Source organism: Rhinolophus hipposideros (assembly GCF_964194185.1).
Source record: "Rhinolophus hipposideros genome assembly, chromosome: 5".
Classification (NCBI taxonomy): domain Eukaryota; kingdom Metazoa; phylum Chordata; class Mammalia; order Chiroptera; family Rhinolophidae; genus Rhinolophus; species Rhinolophus hipposideros.
The window spans coordinates 70011504-70035655 of record NC_138051.1 but is presented as its reverse complement, the minus strand read 5'-3'; the positions used below and the strand labels follow the sequence as shown (position 1 = coordinate 70035655).

Below are 24152 nucleotides of genomic sequence, written 5' to 3'. Positions count from 1 at the left end.
ATGAAAAATCAAACCATTTGCCTGGACAGGGTAATGGAGTCCTGGAAAAATAAAGTCACTCTAAGGATGACAGAGGAATAACACAAAGTCACGTTAACATAGACAGTAAATTATGGTTTCAGTTCTGCGTGTACAAGCTGAGTGTGGGGTTAGACAATTTAAGTTCTAAGGCTTTTAAGTCAAGATGGTTTCAGTAACTGCCGGTTGAGTCTTATTTGCTCACTTCTGAGTTGTCCCTTGGGGGAAAAGCATAAGATGGCTAGCTCTGTGGAATGCTACACAGACTGCTATGAGATCAAGTCCTATGGAAGAAGATGCCTGATACTGCCCCATTGATAAACAGTGATTTCTGCCTGGTATCCATCTGAGGCACCTGAGAACATGGTCTGTAATAGTCTTGTGAGTCTGAATGTTTACTTGGTCAGCATTGCAAACACAAATACGGACTTTGCAATTAAATGCCTGGTGTGCATATTTCAAAAAGATGCTAGATTTCACTATGACTTGTTTGTGTTTAGGTCATGTGCCAGTAAAAATCAGCCATTTTCAGTTCCATTCACATTTATACACAGGATTACACTGAGTTATGAATGGCCATACTCAAAAGCTGTTGTTTGAGCATTGGCAGATATTGCACTTGGCCACAGTGAGTGAAGAGGTCTAGATGACAGGAACTTGTGCAACAATTATTTTACAATTACAAATAGACTAGCAGAATTTTCTACCCAGATACTATCCTGCTTGAACTTTAGAACCAATTGTACTTCTTGTGTTCAGTATTGACATCTAACAATTAAGTTTACTAATAACATTATCTATTTAAAGGCAGTTTCACTTATATTGGCAAAGTAGTCACATTTAGGAACTCTAATCTCCATGTGCAGAAGCCTTTCAGTGTGTAAGATAGAGTTATATCAGTAGAACTGATCATTTTTGCTCTTCATGTATTTTAAACATACATGAAAACTTAAAAAAGTATATATATATTTCAGATAGTGATATATTCTACAAATAAAAATAATACAGAGCAATAGGATATAGATAATGACTGGGAAGATCAGAGGTTGAGCCATGTAGGAAAGCATGTAGTGGGCTAAATGCAGCTCTTAGGTTATGATTTTGTTGTTATTGCAAAGAAAACAGACACAAGTGACAGGAGATTTAATACAAGAATGGACGTTTAATACTATAAGGATGCACAATAATCTGTGTACTTAGATTGACTTTTGAAATGTGGTGGTACGTTCAGAAATATAAAGGAATGACCTAAGAAAGATTTATTTGTCTCTCAAAGTCATCCTTTTTATGTAAAACAAAAAATGCCTTAAGTGACTTTATTCATCCATTCACTCATCAAATATATGTTTAGGTGCTTGTTTATTCTAACTATTAAGAATCTAGCAGTGAGCAAGCACACATTCCCCCCATCTTCATGAAACTGTCAGAGAAATTGCACTAGACACTGTTAAAAACAGCCAGGAAGACTTTGTTCAAGATTATTGCAATAAGGGAGATAGACTAAATTCAACTGTACTGAAACAAAAGGCAGGGAGGTTGGCTAATGAATAGGCCAACTCTGTTTGCTAACTGGTGCTTATCAAAGTTAGGTTCCTACCTTCCTACAGAGACAGACATAGGAGTGCTATATTCCTTTCCTTTCCTTTCCTTTCCTTTCCTTTCCTTTCCTTTCCTTTCCTTTCCTTTCCTTTCCTTTCCTTTCCTTTCCTTTCCTTTCCTTTCCTTTCCTTTCCTTTCCTTTCCTTTCCTTTCCTTTCCTTTCCTTTCCTTTCCTTTCCTTTCCTTTCCTTTCCTTTCCTTTCCTTTCCTTTCCTTCCTCTCTTTTTCTCTCTCTTTCTTTCTTTCTTATTAGTTTCAGGTGTACAAAACAATGTAATAGTTAGGCATTTACACCCCTCACACAGTGATAACCACCTGCCCCCAGTCTATTACCCCTCTGACATGGTATATAGCTGTTACAATTCTATTGACTCTATTCCTTATGCTGTACTCCACATCCTGTGACTATTATATATTAAATTATAGTTGACAGTTAATATTATTCAGCTTCAATTTCAGATGTACAGCGCAGTGGTCAGGCATCTCTACCGTCCATGAAGTGATGTCCCTAATAAGACAAATGCCCATATTTCTTGATGATTACATTTCAAAGAAATAGCTTCTAACTCCTTGAGAAAGACCTTCTGGGGTTGTAAAGTTGGCAAGAGTTGGGGAGAAGATTTATATCTCAAAGGGGCAGAGAAAAAAATTTATAATTGAAAGTATTCTAAAGCAAATGCTCTTAGAAAAGGGAGGTCAGGGGTCTAAAGTCAAGAAAAGGCCTGTGTAAAATTTAATCAAGCTGAAAGAAATGTTAAGGCCTTCTTGATCAGAGTTTTTATTTTGATGGGAAAAGCAGTAAACATATATGAAAACTTTAAAATGTATATATGTAATTTCAGATGGTGATATGTTCTGCAAATAAAAATAATACAGGGCAATAGGTTATAGATTTGGATGATCATGAGTTGAGCCACATAAGAAAGTATGTAGTGGGCTAAATGCAGCTGTTAGGTTAAGAATGCTATTTAGTTGCAAAGAAAAGAGACTCAAGTGACCTCAAGTGATAGGAGATTTAATGTAAGGATGGACATTTTTTTGAATATTGGAAAAGAAACAATAGAACCTTAGGAACTAATACTAGTATCTGGTCCTGGACCATGGTAGCTCTGGGAACCTTGGCCCAAGATACAGCCAAGTTGTAATATTAGGGAAGCGAGCCTGAAAGTGGCCTCTGGGCCAGAGGAGGGAAGAGAGGGAGGAATACATAAAAATGGAGCTACTCTTTGATCAATGTCTTTACATATGTCATTGTCTTGCTTTGCTATCTTTTCATTATAGCTTTAGCAACCACATTGTCGTATGTTGTCATTAAAATGGAAAAGGGTCACTTTTGGAAAATAATCTTGGAGGACATGACTGTTCACTTTGTTCTATTTTTCTAGAGTTTGTAGATCTTGAGTGTGCCACCATTCATATGATTCACTTAGTTCTGTCAATATACTTTTCTATTTTCTTTCTACTGCTGAATTCTTTCCTTCTCTTTTTCTTTATCTCTTGGCTCCCATTCCTGAATCTTTGTAACTTTCTCTAGCCCATGGTCCATCATGGCCATTTCACACTTTCTCTGATTCAATGTACTAACTGCTGCTTCATTCATTCCCTCAGCATTTCTTGGACTAGTTATTTATACTATAAAATAACTATAAAAAGGGTTTTAACTTGAGGATAAGTGTAGCTAGGGGAAGTCTCTGAAACATTTAGCCCTAGTCTTAAGTCATACCAAGAATGAAATTCTGTTCATGTAAGCACATAACATATGTGCTTTCCCCAGATTTATATCAATTAGATATTTTTCCCTGTATAACAAACTACTCCAAAATTTTGAGGCTAATAACAACTACTATTTCTTTAACTCATGAGTAGTCTGTGGCTTAACTGCGGTTTTGCTAACTTGGGCTAGATTTGTCTTACATCTACTAAGTTTACCCATGAATCTGTGATAGGTTGCTGCGTTGGTTAGTGTCTGACTAGTCTGGGATGACTCAAATGGATGACTCTGAGGGCTGCTTCTCTGGTCTCTCATCATCCAAAAGCCTAGTAGGTCTTCTTCGCATAGTGACTGAGCAGTGTTCCAAGACCATGAGTAGAGGTGCTGTACCTTTTGAGCTCTAGGCTTAGAGCTGGCACAGTGTCACTTTGACCACATTCTGTGAGCCAAAGCAAATCCTACATCCAGCCCGTACTCAAGGGTTGGGGAAAGAGACCTTCTAGTACCTCTTAATGGGAGAATTGCAAAGTCACATTGCCAAGGGATATTATACAGGAAGAGAAATAACCACAGCTAATATATATATATATATATATATATATATATATATATATATATATATATATATATATATATATTTCAATCTACTACATGTATATTTCAATATATATATATTTCAATCTACTATAACATTGTATGTGTGAGAATGCAAGATGTAGGTGAAACTACATGCAAATGGATATTACAAGTCTGTATTCCTGCACTATCACCCCCACTTAATTGTTACATATCCTTAGACAACCCTTTTCTGTTTATAAATCAAGAAGAGAAGAATGTAAGAAAGAATATTAGCTGAGTTCATTAGTGTTAATCAAATGAGAGAATTGATTTATATTTTAAGTGGTTTTATCATTGAAAGATATTATTGTTATGTTGATAACATTTTGCGTCTCTTTAGAGTGGGAATCCAGAAAAAGTCTTGAAGAGTTAATAACACGGAGCTGTCCCTATTGTTCCTTATGCTACTATGGCCTGAGGGGCTTGTCAAGTAAGGAAATTGGCTAGAAAAGTGGAAGGCTGATGACTGAAAGCTCTCCATTAACCCCGCTGTGCTCTGCATTTGATGTGTTTGCTATTATCTTCCATCAGGGGAAACCTAGGGATTTGTGTGCTTAGAGCTCAGAGGTTGAGAAAGAGGCAGAAAGCCACTGGAGTGCGAGGAGGGAAAAGAAGGACTGGAAAGTGGGGAGTGAAATGAAGCAGAAAATGAATGAGCAGGTAAAACTGGTGGAAAGTACAAAATCAAGAAGTTGGTGTGGAAAAGGTGGTAGTTACTCAAGGAGGGCATTTTTGAGGATTGGCATGTAAAAGTACCTAGTATTACCTTATGGGTGAAATAAAAATTTCCAGCAAGGAATTAAATATAGTTTATGACCCAATCTCAAGGTTATAAGGGTGAGTCATAAAATAAGGAAAATCTCTTTACTTACAATATTGAATATAAACTCCCCTCCCCAAATCATGTCATGCAGAAGAAATCATGAATCTGAATTAAGTATTGTGGTGAAATGTTAACCTAACAACATAGCAGCGGCTATTGAATTTTCCATAGCATTATTTTTTATGTTTAAGCATAGCATACTTAAAGAAAATGACATCAGTCTTAAAAGTGGATCTCAAAGAGATTTCACAGAGTAAATACACCTATTACTTACTAGCCATATTAAGAAACAGAATGTTGAGTCACAGCAAGAACATTCCAGAGACAGAAGATACCAAAAACTTGCAATCAAAGATCTCTTCATCTTATTGATAAAGCCAGTAATAAGCCAAAATGTCTGTCAATGTCAACCGCCACGTGTCAGACCAGTTCTATCGCTACAAGATGCCCCATCTGATTGCCAAGGTTGAGGGCAAAGGAAATGGAATCAAGACAGTTATAGTCAACATGGTTGATGTTGCAAAGGTATTTAATCGGACTCCAACATATCCCACCAAATATTTTGGTTGTGAACTGGGAGAATAGACCAGGTTTGATATTAAGAATGATTGTTACATTGTCAATGGATCTCATGAGGTGAATAAGCTGAAAGACATGTTGGATGGATTCATTAAAAAGTTTATTCTCTGTCCTGAGTGTGAAAATCCTGAAACAGAGCTGCATGTCAATCCAAAGAGGCAAACAATAGGTAATTCTTATAAAGCCTGTGGTTATCGAGGTATACTGGACACACATCATAAACTCGGCACATTCATTCTCAAAAACCCACCTGAGAATAGTGACAGTGGCACAGGAAAGAAAGAAAAGGAAAACTAGAAAGGGCAAAGACAAGGAAAATGTTTCCGTGTCCAGCAGTGAGACACCACCACCATCACCACCAAATGAAATCAGTCCTCCACATGCCGTGAAAGAAGAGAAGGATGATGATTGGGTGGAGGATACAACTGACGAAGCTCAAAGGCGCAGAATGGACGAAATCAGTGACCACACAAAAGTACTGACACTCAGTGATGATTTGGAAATGACTGTTAAAGAGCAGGTCAATATCCTGTTTAATTTTGTTAAAAAAAAAGGAAGAGGGTATTATTGACTCATCTGACAAATTGTTGCTGAAGCAGAAAGACTGGATGTAAAAGCTATGGGCCGTCTTGTTTTGACTGAAGTTCTTTTTAATGAAAAGATTAGAGAACAGATTAAGAAATACAGGTACCATTTTCTACAATTTTGTCACAACAACAAAAAAGTTCAATGGTACCTTCTGCATGGTTTAGAGTGTGTGGTAGCAATGCATCAGGCTCAGCTTCTCTCCAAGATTCCACATATCTTGAAGGAGATGTATGACGCTGACCTTCTGGAAGAAGAGGTCATCATCAGCTGGTCGGAAAAGGCTTCTAAGAACTATGTCTCAAAAGAACTTGCCAAAAAGATTCGTGTCAACGCAGAACCATTTATAAAGTGGTTGAAGGAAGCAGAAGAGGAATCTTCCAGTGGTGAAGATGATGAAGATGAGAACATTGACATGGTGTATTTGAAGACTGCCAGTGTACCGAAAGTTGAAGCTGTGAAGTCTGATAACAAGGACAATGACATTGTTATTGATGCCATTTAAAGGGGTGGGTGCAGCCCAGCCTAACAGTGTAATACTGAGAATCTTTCCGTGTCATCAGCCAGAAGTGCAACATGTATGTGCAAAAGCTGAAATGGAGAAATGTTTTCAGATTTTTTTGGTAGATACCCAAGAGAGCGATTGCTGGGTCATATGGTAATTCTATTCGTAATTTCTTGAGGAACCTCCACACTGCCTTCCATAGCAGCTGCACCAGTCTGCATTCCCACCAACAGTGTATCAGGGTTCCTTTTTCTCCACAGCCTCTCCAACACTTGTTACTATTTGTCTTGTTGATGAAAGCCATTCTGACTGGGGTGAGGTGATATCTCATTGTGGTTTTCATTTGCATTTCTCTGATGATTAGCGATGTTGAGCATTTTTTCATATGTCTATTTGCCATTTGTATATCCTCTTTGGAGAAATGTCTCTTCAGGGCCTCTGTCCATTTTTCAAAAGCAGAGAACCCTATGATTTCACTGATATGTGGTATATAAATCAAAAACAACAAAAGAACAAGACAAACAAATGAGAAAGAAAAACTCATAGACACAGACAATAATTTAGTGGTTACCAGAGGGTAAGGGGGTGGGGGGTAGGTGATGAGGGTAAGGGGGATCAAATATATGGTGATGGAAGGAGAACTGACTCTGGGTGGTGAACACACAATGGGATTTATAGACGATGTAATACAGAATTGTACACCTGAAATCTATGTAAATTTACTAACAATTGTCACCCCAATAAATTTAATAAAAAAAAAAGCTACAATGGCTTCACATCATGATACACTTTCTACTAAAAATGTATTGCTGTGAGTGGTCTGTAATTAAGCCTGAGATATCTAAGGAGTCCATACACTTATCAGTGAATATGTAGTTTGCTTATTTATAGCATATTTTCTTTCTAAAAACTTAGTGGTGGACACATTTGGATCACATTTATATAGTTACAAAAATAAAGATTTTGGTCATTAAAAAAAAGAAACAGAATGTTGCCAGAGACCCCAGCCCCCTCATAGTCACCACTCCTCCCCCATCAAAGGGAGCCACTGTCTTGACTTCTAATTCTGTAGAGGAGTTCCACCTGTTTTTAAGCTTTTTATAAATGAGATCATACTGTATATACTCCTTTGTGTCTGGTCTCTTTTGCTCAACATGATGCTTTTCAGATTCATTCTTGTTATTGTATGTTGTTCTCATCTGTTCATGTCTATTTTTGAATAGTATTCCATTGAGTGAATGTGTGATAATTTATCCACTATACTGGAGATGGACGTTTGGATTATTTCAAGTTTTAAGTATTTCATTCCATTTTAAAACCTAGTCATTTCATTTTGAGTTTTGATTGTAATTATTGCGGTGAGTTCTCTTTGATACAAAACAATGGAGAATGAGATAGTGAGAAAAAGAGCTTTCCAAATAAAGCAAACTTACTTATTTGTGTATTATTCATTTCGAACAGCAGTTTCTGATTTTATGAGCAGATGAAGGGAACACTGGGCACATTCAAAGGCGAAACTTTGAGGTCATGTTTGGGAGCGAGAAGGGGTTTGGTTTGACTGGCGCACTGTTGCTCTGCAAAGCCCCAGTAGTGCAGTTGGTTGTCATGGAAATTGCACTAAGAAGCTGAGGGACTAGGCCTGAGTGATGCTTCCACTCTGTCCTAGCTGTGTGACTTTGGGCAAGTTATTTAACCTGTCTGACCTTCAGTGTCCTCGTGTACGATAGGGATAAGAGTCCTGCTATTGGGAGAATGAAATGACTTGGTCCATTTAGAGAACTGCAGACTATAGAGTCGTAGGGCCTCTGTAGACCACTGCTGTGCCTGGGTGGGGATAAGTATTTCCTCTCCTTTATTCAGTCATGTATCAAATGCCCATGTTTAAGCCCACATTGCTGGTATGAATGGGCTGTTAAATTATACCTTATGCTCTAGTGAGTTTCAGAGTGCGGTCAGATAGTGAAGTGATGAGGAACAAGGGGTCTGAAGCGACACTCCCTGTATTTGAATCTTGCCACCTCCTCTTCTAGCTGCATGAACTTAGTCAAATTACTTGACCTTTCTGGGCTGTGTTTTAGTAATGGTACCTACTGCCTAGGATTGTTTTCAAGTTTAAATTAGTTAATACATATAAAGCACTTAGAACAGTACCTGGCATGCAATAAGTGTTCAATATTGTTATCACCTTGTCTGTCTTCCAAGTAGCAGAGAATAATCTTGCTTTCTGGTTGGTATACTACATAAAAGTATATGAATAGGCTTGTTGAAATCTTTGTTGCATTCTTTTGTCCCTGTAGCTCCAACTATGATTCAGGCTCCCTCCCTTAGGGTTATAGAGAATGAGCTTAATGCCCTGTGTGTTTGAATACAGTTGTAATGCCCTATCCCAGTCTCCATTTTCTTTAATGTCACCTTATAGGGTATATTTTTGAGTTCCTTTTTAGCATTCTTTTCTGAATATATTTTATGTATCGCCTATTTCTATGGTCTGGTCAGTGGAGAAATTAAGGAGAATTTCTCTTTTATACTTGATGCCATCCCTTTATTAATGCAACTCAAAGTTGCATTGACTGTTTTGTTGTCTGTATTTTACTGTTAAATTGCATCAAGTTTATTATTAGCTAAGACCCCCCGAAGTCACTTCATCTACATTTTCTTGTGTTGCAGTTTTTTTTTCATTTATTTATTGAATGCATTGACTGCTTAACATATTACCGTATGCCAAGCTTTGTAATTGATACTACACATGTTCATCAAAATGTTTAGTTTCCTGGGATGTCATGTATACAGAGACTTGTAATAAAATGTTATTATGATAATTGTTATAGGTGTGCAAAGGGTATATGATAACACTAAGGAAGGCCACCTAACTCTCACAATCTGAGACACGGTGAGGGTATGACAATGAAGATGGTGGGGAAGGGGGGAGATGTCAGAGAAATGCATGTAGAGGAGAGGGTGTTTGTCATAAACACAAGTCAGTTCCTAGCCACCAAGAGTGTGGGAGGGACAGATGGTTTAAGAAGAGGGAACAATGAGTAGTGTGGCCTGAAACAGAATGGGCACTCTAGGAACTACACATAACTGAGTGTGGTAGTAGCAGAGAGCATGAGGAGGAATGGATGGGAAAGATGCTGACTAGTTGGGCAGTACCAGGTCCTGAATGGCTTTTCATGTCATAGTAGAGAGTTATACTGAATCCAATAGCATTAAAGACTTTTAGATCAGAGAAGCACATGATTAGATTGATGTGATTTAAAAAAAAACACCAGGCTAGAAGCCTGTACAGTGTGATCTGCAAATTAAAGGGAGTTAGAGTAGAGGTAGGGTGTCCAGTGGAGAGGCTATTCTTGTCACACATGTCAGAAAAAACATGAAATCATGGGTAAGGTATGACCTTGGAAATGGGAAAGAAGGGAAAGTTTTTGAGAGATTTTAAAAGTAGATATACATTGAGCACTTACTTGAGCACTTACTCGAGCATGTTGAGTGGATCTCAGGACTTGATAATCAGCGGGATGAGGCTCAGCTCCAGGTCTGAAGGAGTGGGCAGATAATGATGTTCACAAGAGTGGGATACAGAGAACTGACTCAGGAGAAGAGAAGGATTCCTTTTGGGACCTATGACCTTTTGAACCCCTGTGGGACATATAAATGGAAATGTATAGCAGGAATTTCATTTCTGTATCAGGAACTTAGGAGACGGGTTCCTGAGCTAAGCTCCTTTGTGCTAAGAAGAGGACCTGTGAATCATCCATTTATAGAAGTCATTTGAAACATGGATATGCATTAAATCAACCAGGAAACGGCTGAGGGTAATCGTGAAGAGAATCCTAACACATAATCGAAGCATGGAGCAGGGGATCTGTAGAAAATGATATTGAAAGAAATGTTAATTGAGGAGGTGGCTAAAACCTAGGAGAAAGTCATATAACCCATGGCAGAAAGAGTTTACAATGCTTTCAAAATATTCTGTAATATGTAACTAGTGTTGGACATGGCTATAGAAAATGTGCTTTTTCATTAAGTGGAGTCCAGAGCAGGTGCCCCTCAGGATAGACCACCTCCTTTTGGAGAAATGTGCCTACATCACAGATCCAAGGAGAGTGTCCTTCCACCATTGAGGCCTAATTCTAGTAGGCCCTCATTCTTCATGTTCCAATTGAGAGTTGTGACTGGTTTGTAGTTTGAATGGAGATAAAGATTCCTCTTTTTTTTTTTTTTTTTTTTTTTTTGTTTTTTAGAGAAAAGAATTCAGGTAGGAATGACTTTTCTTTGTAGTATTTAAACAAAAGTACCATAGTGCCTTTACAAATTGACTAGAGAAAAGCATCTACGGCAACACTGTTTGTATTTTTAAATTTAACCCTGTTTGAGGTTTTCATGCATTTCATGCATTTTCGTGGATTTCTTTAGAGCAGAAGCAAGACACATTTATCTTAATGTCGCCAAGGGCCCAACTCAGACTCTGGCTTATAGAAGTTCTCAGTAAACACTTTTGTCTTTCTTGTTCATGATTACATAGTATCATTTTTTAGTGCTTCCAAGCTCTTTTGAATCTTCTTACCTCTCAACATCTCATCGTCATTGAATTATGCCAGTTCATCTTCTGAGTTTTATTTTGCTACTCTTTTGTTCTGCCTAAAATTCAGTGTCTTTTTTTCTCCTCAAGTGTTTAAGTGAAATGAGAATTTACTTTAAGGCTGCATTTATACCACAACATTTGAGAGCGGGAATTAAATAGAGCCATGCTTAAAGATATCAAGGTTAAGAAAGAAAAAAACACCCAAAAAACTGTCAAGATGCTTCTGCTACTCTTTCATATCTATAAGGTCTCTGATTTCTACTTCTCTTTGCTCTCACTCTCTCTCTCTCTCTCATTTTATTTTGATACATTTCAATCATATAGAGCATATTATACCAAATGCATTTTTATCATTTTTAAAGATTTAACTGTCAAGAACTTTATGATGCCATAATTAGAGTCTGACAGAGTTACGTCTGTTCCACTACCTTAACCATTCCTCTGTGTTAGTCAGAATCCAGCTCAGCGTAATTATGTTAGATTCCTTGTCTCCCTGGTGGGAGAGAGAATTAGCATGAAGGAAGTCATGGACTCCATGAGACTTGGAGGTGCTCCCTTCAAGTCTCATCCTTCAGATGAAGGGTTTCCTCGATCATGCTCTCTCTTCTGTCCCTGCATCAGGAATGCATTTATCCTGTCTTCTCAGGTGGCTTATTAGATGCTTCCAAAAAAGTAACTGTGAGATCTTCATTGATTGAAGATCGTCTATGTTATATTTCTATTTGGTTAATGCTACATTTTAAGCTTCTCGACAAAATATGATTTATTTTTTGCTGCTATTCCCTATGATACTCTTTTCTATAACTGTTGCTAGAGGATGATAAGGTTATGTACCCATTGAAGTTTTAACTCTTCCACGTTTCAGAGCTCTGCAAATTTAGGGCTTATCATGACTGTGGCAGGAAGTAGTAGAACCAACAATGACATTTGTCTGTTCTCTCCGTGTGTCCAGAAGTATTTCCTGTTTGCTTGCCTGCAAGATTAGAATTATTTTTTCAGACGTTCTGCTGTTCATAGCTATTATAAAGTAAGAAAAAAAAATCAATCTTTTAGAAGAAAAGTTTTATAGGAGAAGAAATAAAAGGTCTAAACTCACCACTTTATTTGTATAGGCTGTATATATATTTCATTTGAACAATTTTCTCCTTTGGTTTTTCTCTGTGCTATTTATACTCCCCTTATGAAAATAAATTAGGTCTTCCTTAGCTAATGAAAAGTTGTTATGTCTAAAAATTCACAAATATCTAATTTCTGAGTGGGAAGGAATCTGCATTAAAAAAAAGTTTCTTTATAGTTTCAGCAGCTTTCTTTGTTGACAAAGTCAGAGCTCTATTATGTACAAGTTCCTATTATATAAACAGGTAGTCAAGTTCACAAAGGGGAGCCATTGTCCTGTTTCCCTCGCCTTTTCTTTCTGAAACTGTTTTGTCATTTCTTTTCTTTTTTCAGGGAATCAGCAGTCTCTTCAGTTCCTTAAAAGTGGTGCGTCTCTTGCGCCTGGGCCGTGTTGCTAGGAAATTGGACCATTACCTCGAGTATGGAGCAGCGGTCCTTGTGCTCCTGGTATGTGTGTTTGGACTAGTCGCCCACTGGCTGGCTTGCATATGGTACAGCATTGGGGACTACGAGGTCATCGATGAAGTCACGAACACCATCCAAATAGACAGTTGGCTCTATCAGCTGGCCTTGAGCATTGGGACTCCGTATCGATACAATACCAGTGCAGGGATATGGGAAGGAGGACCCAGCAAGGATTCACTGTATGTGTCCTCTCTCTACTTTACCATGACAAGCCTTACAACCATAGGATTTGGAAACATAGCTCCTACCACAGATGTGGAGAAGATGTTTTCGGTGGCCATGATGATGGTTGGCTGTAAGTATCTTGGATTTTAAAAATGTATTTTATTTATTTATTACAAATGATTGTTGTTGGCAGTTACCCAGGCTCCAAGCTCTGGCAGGATTAAAATATAACTACTTTGTCTTCATAAAGGTGCTCAATCCATATCATTTGCATTGGTTTAATTTTTATTCATCCTTAGAAAATAAAAATGCAAAATAATATATTTTACTTTTTAGAATGTATTAACACATTTAATACAGTGTGGAAAGAGTGATACAAACGTCAGAATAGGACCTCTGTGATTTAATTCTGTTCACAGTGTTGTACCTGTCAGAGCTCTTTCCAAGGGACACCAGCATCTAGACAGCCAGCATCTGGCACATTCCATAAGTTTTGTTGGCAGTTACATTAAATTCCAGAAAAGCAGACAGACCTGTTGTGAGATGCATAGTTTAGAAAATATTTTACCTAATAAATCAAATTCCTGAATTAAAATTCAGGATACAGTTCTATGCAGGTTTTTATAATTAAGACTAGTAAAAAAACTTTTATCAATCTAATCTCCATTACACATATTCTGCAATGGATACATGCCTGTTTGAGAGACTCTAAGGATTAGTAAATATAAGACTATTTAACAAAGACAAGAGCGTCTAACATTTAACATGCATACCTGAGGACTAAATGCCTTGAGGGTGTTCTTTGGAGTAGAATGTTCTCTCAAGGAGCCCCAGACCCCGAGTTCTACACTCAGACTGAGACTGGATGCTCTCAGAAGACCAGAGCACTAAGGAAATACATACCAAAGAAGCTGTTGTGAAAGATCTTAGGGAGACTTCCTCACCATCCATGCCTCCAAGTTGACTTGATTTATTCTAACCTAGATCTGATACCTACAGTAAGATCATTAAGATCATTGGACTGGAGATAGAATTAGTCTTTTGCTCACAGTCATTGGTTTTGGGTCTAAGCCACCATTTTTAAAGTTTCATATTACAGAGGTTTACATTTTGACACTGATGGGAAAGATATTAAGAGTCCAGGAGTATTTGTTGGCCCATGATGGGTCAGTATCTTGGGTTTTGGCAAAGTAGTTTTCAGAGTTCAGAATGTCTGAAAGCTGTTGGAACACCGATGTTGGCAGTTAGGTAGCTTCTGTCCCTCTCTACTCCTTTGTCCTAGTAAGTACAAAAACACGAACTCACAGGTTTTATTTGCTAGTTAAAGGTAAAAGTTAGAAGGAGAGTGAGAATTCCAAGTGCTGTTTGATCCTGATGATTAATTAAACTGTTGCCTCACACCAAAATAATAAGATGTAGTAGCAAAAAGATGCTTTATAAATTCAGAAGACACCATTTTGTCAGATGTCGTATTGATTGCTATACAACTTTTAATATTTATATAATGTATTTTTCCTTACACTTGAGCATGGTTAGATTTTTTTAAAAAAATTATTTTCAAGTTATTATAGATTCATTAGAAGTTGCAAAGATAGTATAGAGAGGGCCTTTGTGCCCTTCACCTTGTTTCCTCCCATAGATGCATCTTACAAAACTAGTACCAGACCAACACTGACATTGGTAAAACATGTGTATAGTTCTGTGGTATTTTAGCACATGTGTAGATTGCTGTAACTACTGAAATCAAGATACAGAATTGTGTCATCGCCATAAAGATGTCCCTCATGTTACTGCTCTATAGTCACACCCATGCCTTCCTCCAAGCATCTGCAACCCCTGGTAACTATTGACCGTTCTTCATCTCTGTAATTTTTTGATTTTGAGAATGTTATATTAATAGAATCATACAATTTGTGATCTTTTGAAATTATTTTTTCCCATTCGGCATAATCCCCTTGAGATCTAAGTTGTGAATATTATCAATAGTTTGTTTCTTTTTATTTCTGAGTAGTATTTTATGGTTTGGATATACCACTGTTTAACCATCCTTGTATTGAAGGACATTTTGGTTATTTCCAGTTTTGGGCTATTACGAATAAAACAGCTATGAACTTTCATGTACAGGTGTTTTGTTTGGACGTAAGTGCTCAGTTCTTTAATATAAATACCAAATAATGTGATTACTGGGACATGTGGTAAGTACATATTTAGTTTTTCTTTTAAGAAATTGGCAAACTGAAATTTACAGAGTGGATGTACCAGCATAGTTAGTTTTTTCACAAGCCAATAATAGGGAAATAAAATCTATGTAGAGTTGAAGGACACCATTATCCATTTTGTTCCTCAGGCCTCAAACCTGGAAATCATCCTAGATACCTGTCTTTCTCATGTATTCATAAAAGTTTCTGTTGGCTTTGCCCTTGGAATACATTTGATTATTTCTCTCCACTTCATAGCTTATCACCCAAGACCAAGTCACCACCATCACTGGCCTGGAAATTTGCAGTAATCTCCTATATGTTCCTTCTGTTTCTACTCTTGTCGCACATCTCTACTCAGAGTGTCCCTTTTAAAGTAAATTAGATCATACCATTCCTCTGCTCCAAGCCCTCTATTGTTTTCCAATGCACATAGAATAAAATGAAGATTCCCTACTGCTTCTGTCAAAGCCTTAATGGTCTGACCCTTGCATGCCTCACCTACTTCACTTTCTACCATTCCCACCCTTGCTTATTGTACCCTATCCACGCCAGCCATCTTGTCTCTCTGTGCACATCAAGCTGGGTTCTGGCCCGGTCTTTGTACTTGCTTATAACAGCCTTCCCCTGTTATCATGCCCTGAATTCCTGCAGGTCTCCACTCAAATCACCTCTTCAGAAATTCTTCCCAATGCTACTCTACTGTAAAAAATCACCCCAATGTTCTCTGCCCTTTAGCCTTTTTCTTCTTCATCATACCTACCAAGATCTAAAACCATGTTGACTCTGGTTTTCTTTCCCTTCAGTATACAAGCTCCATGAGAGTAGGGCCTTTGCCTGTTTGCTTCCGTATACTTAACTTGTAAACGCTTGTTAATACCATGCTTACTCTAAATTTATTGTATAAGTGAAGGAAGTTGAAGATGTACCTGATGGTCATAGTGAGGATCTCCTATCCATTGAGGTCTCCGATGAAGATGCAGGAAAATGCAATTTTTGAATTCTGGCCTGATTCCTCTGTGAAAGCCCTGGTGAGCTCACCTATGTTGTCTGCCTTTGGGGGTGTCGTGGCCCCTTTGGCCGGATGGCCCCAACCCAACTAAAAGGCTAGTCAGTGGAAGCACCAACAACTCTTTCTCTCACCACTTTTTACTATTTACCTTTTGAATCTGCCTACGTTGGAAATTTTCACCTTGATTTAGTTGAGTTGTCAAAACTTCGTTTGGTTCAGAGTTGGTTCCATTCCTTCTCAACTTCACGTATGGCCAATTATATTGCTATATAAAAATTTCTTTATTCTCCTTTCTTTTTCTTCAGTTCCTGTCTTGATTTCAAGATGAAGACCCGGTCTTAAAGTTGGTACTTTTCCTTTCTGAATTTCCATTATTTCCTTTTAACATCTGAGCAGTTGTTTTCTGTTTCCAAACCAATGACATTTTTTGCCTGTTGATTTAGGTTTTCTTTATATGTCTCTGAATAAATTTCAGTTTCTATAGCCAGAGTGTTCCAAGGAGATGCCTTTTAATTTCCTTCTTAGACCTTGGGTCCTTAGCAATTTCATGGCATCTTTCTTTTACATCAACTTCAGAGGAAAATAGAAAACTGTCAAGACCCATGAAGTGTTACAGTCACTTCCCACAGTTCCAAAATTTATTAGATATGCATGCACAAAATATCAACCAAATGTGGCTGTTGCAGCTGTTTGCAATCTTAGTATGATTGTTCCCCCTACAATAACACTAAGGAAAAGAAAACAAACCACCAGTGTTCTCAGAACCCTGTATGTGTTATCAGCCATAGAAATAACCAGGGATTTAGTGCTGTGGTGTGGTGGTGGTGCTGGTGGTGGAGAGAGAGAGAGAGAGAGAGAGAGAGAGAGAGAGAGAGAGAGAGAGAGAGAGAAGAGGAAAATAGCATAGCAAAAAGGTTTATGCTTTCAGTTGCTAGGATTTCATGCTAGCCATTTGAGAAACACCACTTGTAACCTTATGACACAGTAAGTGAGAAAAATGTTTTATCAAAAGTTTATTGGAGATACCAACTACGTATATTCTATTGAGAAAAAGAATCACTACTTGTAAGTGATAGATAGCCTCTTTTGCTGGAAAGTCTGAAATTTTTGTCCCTTCAAGCAATATTTAAAAATTTCAATGGCAGTAATTTCAGTTCCTAGGTCCTTTCTGAGTCCTCTTCTTTTTTTAATGACCTTTCTTCTGACTCCTAGGCTCTCCCCCCTTCCCTGCACCTCCCCCCGCCTGCCCACCCACCCTCGTCCCCCGCAATTTCATGTAGACTGCAGAAACACAGTCTCAAGGTCTTCCTTGTAGGTATCAGACAAATCTTCATATAAAATTTGTGACTGTGGCCTACCTTCAAATCTAGTCACCTTATGTTTCCTTTTGATTCCGTCTATGTGAGCAAGATCCCAGGTTATTCCCCTTACCTGCTACCTAGGAATTTCTTAGACTTAAATCCTTTGTTCCTATGTTTGTCCAAGGTGAAGTGTTCTCCTCGGATTCCAGAACTGGAAGGGTGTTTGGATCTCATCAACATACTGTCTACCACTGTGTATTCTTTACCGTAAATTTGTCTTTTCTCAGTTTTGGCATGCTCTGTGTCCCCGGCGAACTCCACAGCTCTCATGGCAGCCATTACTACCCCAGGATAGTCAGTTCCCCCCTTCCTCTGTCCATTCATGAACGAACCCGAGTACTCTGCTGACATTCATGAAATTCACTACCAGATGGCTTTTGTAAAGGAAGATATTATTACAGTTTAGTTTTGTAGCAGTTGTGGAAAATAGCATACTTTTTTTTTTTTTAAGATCAAGATGTGGGTAATCTGTTTGCTGATTTGCTCACTAAATGCTTAATGATGTCTTTCTGAAATATTTTTTAATGCATTTCATTTATATGAAATGGATCTTATTATTGAGCCCCTAATAATTTTCTTTTTTCCAAAGATTAGTAGACTAAGTAAGCTTACTTAGTTCCTTCTTCATTACTAAATAATCACATAAATTATATTTTAGTTTAATCTATCCGTTATAAAAAAACTATATTTTTGTATCTTTCATTACAATTTTATAAGGGGAAACATATAAAATAAAAATATAAACTATGAATAACTTTTGGCCATAGTTTGTGTTCAACCATAAATTTCTCTCTCTCCCTCTCTCTCTCTCTCTCTCTCTATATATATATATATATATATATACACACACACAGTTTATTTGCTTTGATTTATTTCAATACACTATTAAATATTAAATACATTGGTAAACACGTAGACAGCATATTTCAAAGGACTATAAGGTTGGACTTTGGGTATTTATCTTTTATTAAAAGCATTTTTACTCTTTCCATTGTTGCCTGCTTAGTTGCTGAATTGAGGCAGCCTGATTTGTGGTATTTGACTGTTAGAATCTGTCCTGGGATGCTGTGCAAACTGAGTCTTTAAAAGTAAAACTAAAAGCTATAAATATTAAAACTGCTGAGGTTGAATTGGTAGACAGGAAACCCAGTCATAATTATCCTAATCTGCAATTTTCAAATTGGATGTAATTGATGATAGCTCAAACAGTCTAATAACTTTCTGTAATTGACTGGTACGGTTTATAATGCAGAAGGCAAATGGTTTCACACATTTAGAGGTATAGCAGGACCATCTGCTAGTGGGATGTGTATGAAGGGAAATTTGAATCTCCACATGGGTGGTTAAGTGCCACCGGGGAGCACTTAGTTACACACTGGTCACTCAGCATCATGCAGAGGAGACTCATACCACACATCATATTCTCTGGTTGATGAGCTTATTTAGCATCCTCTGTGAAGTTCAGACAAAAGCCAAGCTGAGATTATGGGCATTGCCCTTACCCCTCTCCATAGGAAAAATAAATATATAGGAGGTAGGGAGACCCAGAGATTGGGAGAATATAAAATAAGTTGATGGCAAAGGCCTGTGTGACCTTGGAGAGTCTGTGAATCTCTAGGTGTTAGTTTTTTCAGTTGTGAAATGTAGGAGTTGAAATAAATGACTTTTAAGGTCCTTTTCAGTGCTAACATTCTATACGTCTAAGATTCTATTAGTGCACATATGCCATTGTCCACAGAATTGGTCTGGTATTGGAAGTAAGGTCAATATGGAAAAGGAAGAGGTGTGACTTAAAGATTTTAGGGCTTTTCACATACATTGCATACCTTGTTTTATGGAGAGTAAGATGCATCTTGTATGGAATTTGTTTGCTAAAGAATTAGAGGAGACTGTTAGGGGATATTATAGAGGGAAAAAATATGCTTTTGGAAAGAGTTTTTTTTTCCATATAAAAATTAGGCAGCTAGGAAGACTGAAAGATATTTGCCTCAGGGCAGAAAAATGGGGCCAGGGAGAAAGCTGCACACCATGCCAGTGGGGACCTGAAGGATGTGTGGCCCAGATGGGCATCCAGGCAGGTTTCAAAGGGAGTTGTTACCCTTTTCCGAAATTAAAAAAAAAAAAATTCCTCTACAGATCTTAGTATGAGACGTCAGGTGACTCAGATGCAATATTAAGTTATATGTTAAATTTTTCTCTTGCCCTTGTTACTTGGTGTAGGTAAGAGACAGAGTATGAACATGCTGATTTTCATTTCTGGTTTTAGTTTTAGCCAGATGGAGAGAGCTTTAAGTTTCATGTTTATTTTGGAAACTGGGTCAATTCTTTGTGTCTGCTTTACCCCTGCTTATAAAAAAAAGAATTTTTCTTCTCTTTAATGAGTTGAGTCTCCTTGAGGAAAAACATTTTGTGGAGCCCAAAGTTCAGGGTTATAGGCACCTTTTTTCATGGTTTAGTAGTTTCAGATATATAGTCCAGGAGTTAGAAAAAAAGACTTTGTGATGTGCATTTTCGTCCCTATTTTCTTATTCAAAGTAGAACTTGTATCTTTTTCAGGAATGTTCTTTTGTACTCATGTTTCCTTTTATGCATAGTTACATTTTTCACAAAACCTCTCAGATTCTGTTAAGGTGGAGTTTTCCCAAAAAACAAAACATTTTCTCACTGGCCTATTAACTAGCCTTGCCTCTTTGCAAGGGCTTGGTCTCTGGAACTACCTTGTGTCCCTGTATCACTCAAAATAATTTATTCAGCACTGTCCCAGGTTTTCTGGTAGGTATTGGTATTAGGGAGACAAACTGGATACTTTCTGGCTCTCAGTAAGTTAGTGGTATGATGAGTGTCAGACAAGCAAATCACAGAACCGTCTATTTCTCTTCCATTCTCCCCATTGTCATCTCCGTCCCTATCCCCATCCCCACCTCCAACCCCATCCTCATCTTATTTCTCTTTATACTTGTGACCTAAGAGCGAAGACTATGTACTGATGAGAGGGGGAAAAGAAAAGGGAAGCACATGCTAAAGGGGGATTAATTGATTTATTAGCAATATCTAACCAATTAATTTAGCAATATGCAATAGCAAAAGACAAAGGCAATTAATAGAATGTGCTAAAGACAGAAAGTAAAGGTGGTTAAGACAATGCCATGTCAAAGGAGTATACATACCTACAAGTTTAAGAGATCCCAACATAGGTTTACTATTGATCAAAAAATCAATTGGATAAATACACAAATAACATCGATAAGGAATATCTAAAAGCAGTAATAAATTTTATAGGATAGCAACTATTACAGTAGATGCCAAAAGCTCACCAAACTGTGGGGAAACAACAGTGGAAAGGTCAGGAATTAAAACCTTGCCAGGTACATGGCTGGAAAACTGAGGTGTCTCCTGGTGCTGCAAGCTGCATACAAATTTCCAAAATGTTAACAGGTTCTCAAGAATGCTGCTGCTGTTGTTGTTGTTGCTGGAAGTTAGGGCATCTCCTGATGCTACAAGCTGCAAGCTGTATATAAGTTTCCAAAATGTTAACAAGTTCTAAAGAAAGCTAACCGTGGGGAACAACACTGGAGAGGTCAGTTCACCTGGTGAACAACACCGGGTTCGCAGCTGGAAGTCAGGGCGTCTCCTGGTGTTGTAAGCTGCATGTTGTATACAAGTTTCCAAAGTGTCAGAATGATGAAGAATCACCAATGACAAATAAGAAAATATTACACTGCCAACTGAGGTCTGTCATGTAGTTTTTTAGATGTACCCTAGAGCCAAGCTCCTTGTTCCTGCCTCTCCCTCAGGCAAATGGCCAGTTTTGGGAGGGTTTGGCAGTTACTGTGATAAAAATATTGCTTATCCGGCTGACGGGCCAGTTTATGTGGACAAACAATACCTACTGTTTTTGCCTGGACCATCAGCCCAAGGCCCTCCAAAGTCTGGCAACATGCCTGTCACGTCATTTTAATATGACTTAGTTACTTCTCTACCTCATCCAGTGATAAGGGCAAAACAGACAAAAAGCAACATCATCCCAAATCTCTCCTGCCGGGAATAAGATGAGGGAGAAATTATCTTAACTCTAAACTAACCATCATCCCACATGCAGTTTCTCATGTGAGGGGAAAAAAAAGCTGACAGACAAAAGCTAACCATCTCCTCACATGCAGTCTCTCATGTGAGGGAACAAAAAGCAAACCAAAAGCTAACCATCACCTCACATGCAGCTTCTCATGTGAGGGAACCAAAGCAAACCAAAAGCTAACCATCACGTCACATGCAGTCTCTCATGAGAGGGAAAAAAACAAAAGAAAAAATACCCCTAACATCAGCCAATGAAGATGAATTTTCTTAGCATCTTCCCTATAGACTAGATGAATAGAGAAGTTGGGCTGACCTGTAAGGCTGGTAATTGCAGGGGCTGTGTTTGTCATGTTCATTGTATATTTAGCACAAAGCAGTGTGCCTATTTGATAGCTGTGTTCATTAAACGTATGTAGAATGAATGAATGAGTGAGTGAATGCAGTTCATCTAGCTCAGCCTGAGGAACACAGGAAGATTTGTAGGAAGAAGTGACTCTTGAACTCAGAATACAAAAAAAAAGATAAATGAAAGAAGACTTAGATACTTTTCCACGTAAAGAGAATGTGAAAAAAAGCCAAGAATGAAATGGCTTGGCCTTTTTGTGGAACTCCATGAATTTCACATTGGCTTGAGGGGAAAGCAGGTATGGATGGGAAAGAAGGAAGGAACAAGGGTGTCAAAAGGCCTACATGTTTGATAAGGAGTTTGTCTTTTATTCTAAAGGTTGGGGGGTAATAAAAATTTTATTCTTCAATATGGAAGATGGCTTAGAGGAGATAAAGGCTGAAGGCAGAGAAATCAGTTAGGAGGCTGTTGCACTAATTCAGGAAGATCAAAACTAAGGTGGTGGGAATATGAAAAATGGTATAGTTTTAGAATTGGCAAAATCTTTTTTTTCCCTGTAGAAGGCCAGATAGTAACTGTCTTAGGCTTTATGGGCCCTCAGGTCTCTGTTCCAACTAGTACTCACTTCTACTCTTGTAGTGCTAAAGCAGCCATAGGCATAATGAATGAGCACAGTTGTGTTCCAATAAAACTTTAAATAGGTAGCAGGCCAGTTCTGGCACATTGACCAGACGTTCCCACAGTCCAGCATAGACAACATGATTTGGAAAAGACCGTGGACTTCAGAGTCAGACAAACCTAGGTTCAATTTTTTTCATTACTTGTTAAGAATTTACATCAATTACCTAAACTATCAACCGTAAACTGAAGATAATAATCCCTACATTGTAGAGTTATTTGTAATTCTCTAAAAGAGATTGTATATAAAGTTCCTGAAACATTTTTTTTAAAGTTGTTATTGGCAAATGGATGAATGTGTGTCAGATATGGTAGAAGGAGACTTGTAGGTTTCTGGCTGCCGAGTGAATGAAAAGTTCTTTTCTGAGCTTGGAAAGAAGGAGTAGATATTACTGGGGGAAGAGGGTGGTTAGTTTTTGGACATGCTGAGTGTGAGGAGCCTGCAGGTTATTCAGCTGGAAATGTCCATAGGTTAGGCAGCTAGAAGTGTGGTTTGGGTTCCAGAGATGTGAGGCACAGAGATATTTCTTTGGGAGTCACAGTGTAGGGAAAGTAACTGATGTCAAGAGCGTTCAGGAGAGAGTCAGAATGAAGCTGGCCAAGAGTGGACACCCGAGGAAAAAGAGCCACAGAGAGGTTAAGAAGAGAACCTGGAGGGGTAAAAAGGAAGCATGGTTCTGAAGAAGTATTTGTTGCTAACAAAGGATAAGAGAACTTTGAGAAAGAGGGGAGAAGAGCAAGACAAATGGGACAGTGAGTTAGGAGTGATCTGGCTGGCATTCAGAGGTCATTGAATAGCAGTGTCATTGAATAGTTGAGGGGGGTTTGTCTTTATGGGATCTAAAACTTTTTTTCTATGTGAAGGAAAATAATTTTATAAGTAGCCATTAACATAGTGTAGATAGATTGTGGTTATACAGTATTTTTCATGGCCAATGTTGCTTTTTTTCTGAATCACCTTTCAAATTCAATAAAATATGTTTAGATTATTAGATGTACGAGGTTTGACAATTTATGAACTTGTTGCAACAATGATGCTAACCTTTTTTAATATCAGAGGGATTATTCATCATGAATTTGTACCAACTGGACAAACAGTTAACCAAGTTTACTATTTGGAAGTGCTGAAAAGGCTGTGTGAAAAAGTTAGATGAAAACAACCTGAAATTTTCGCCAGCAATTCATGGCTCTTGTATCACGACAATGCACCAGCTCACAAGGCACAGTCTGTGAGGGAGTTTTTAACCAGTAAACAAGTAACTGTATTGGAACACTCTCCCTACTCACCTCATCTGGCCCCCAATGACTTTTTTCTTTATCTGAAGAAAATTTTGAAAGGAAAACATTTTGATAACATTCAGGGCATCAAGGGTAATACAACAGCTCTGATGGCCATTCCAGAAAAAGAGTTCCAGAATTGCTTTGAAGGGTGAACTAGGTGCTGGTATCAATGCATAGCTTCCCAAGGGGCATACTTCGAAGGTGACTGTGGTGATATTCAGCAATAAGGTATATAGCACTTTTTCTAGGATGCGTTCTGCACTTTTTCTAGGATGAGTTTGCTAACTTACTTGTCAGACATCGTATTACATATATGCTTGGGATTTTCCCTTCATGTTTTACATTAGAAAACAAAATTGACTTGGAGAGAAGTTTTTATGAAATCCCACTTTCTAAGAACAGGTATTTTGCTCAGGGGAGAATTTTATTTACT

General features: G+C 38.0%; 1 protein-coding gene and 1 pseudogene across 2 annotated transcripts in view; both read left to right on the top strand.

Moving 5' to 3' along the window:
* KCNH5 (potassium voltage-gated channel subfamily H member 5) overlaps positions 1-24152 on the top strand; it is a 285331-nt gene that overhangs the window by 58030 nt on the left and 203149 nt on the right. The window contains exon 7 of the mRNA XM_081050207.1: positions 12473-12899. Within this exon, the coding sequence (XP_080906333.1) occupies positions 12473-12899 (427 nt within the window). The remainder of the gene's footprint in view (positions 1-12472; positions 12900-24152) is intronic.
* LOC308497712 (eukaryotic translation initiation factor 5-like) lies at positions 5163-6438 on the top strand (annotated as a pseudogene). Its single transcript has one exon. The product of its transcript is annotated as a eukaryotic translation initiation factor 5-like (transcript).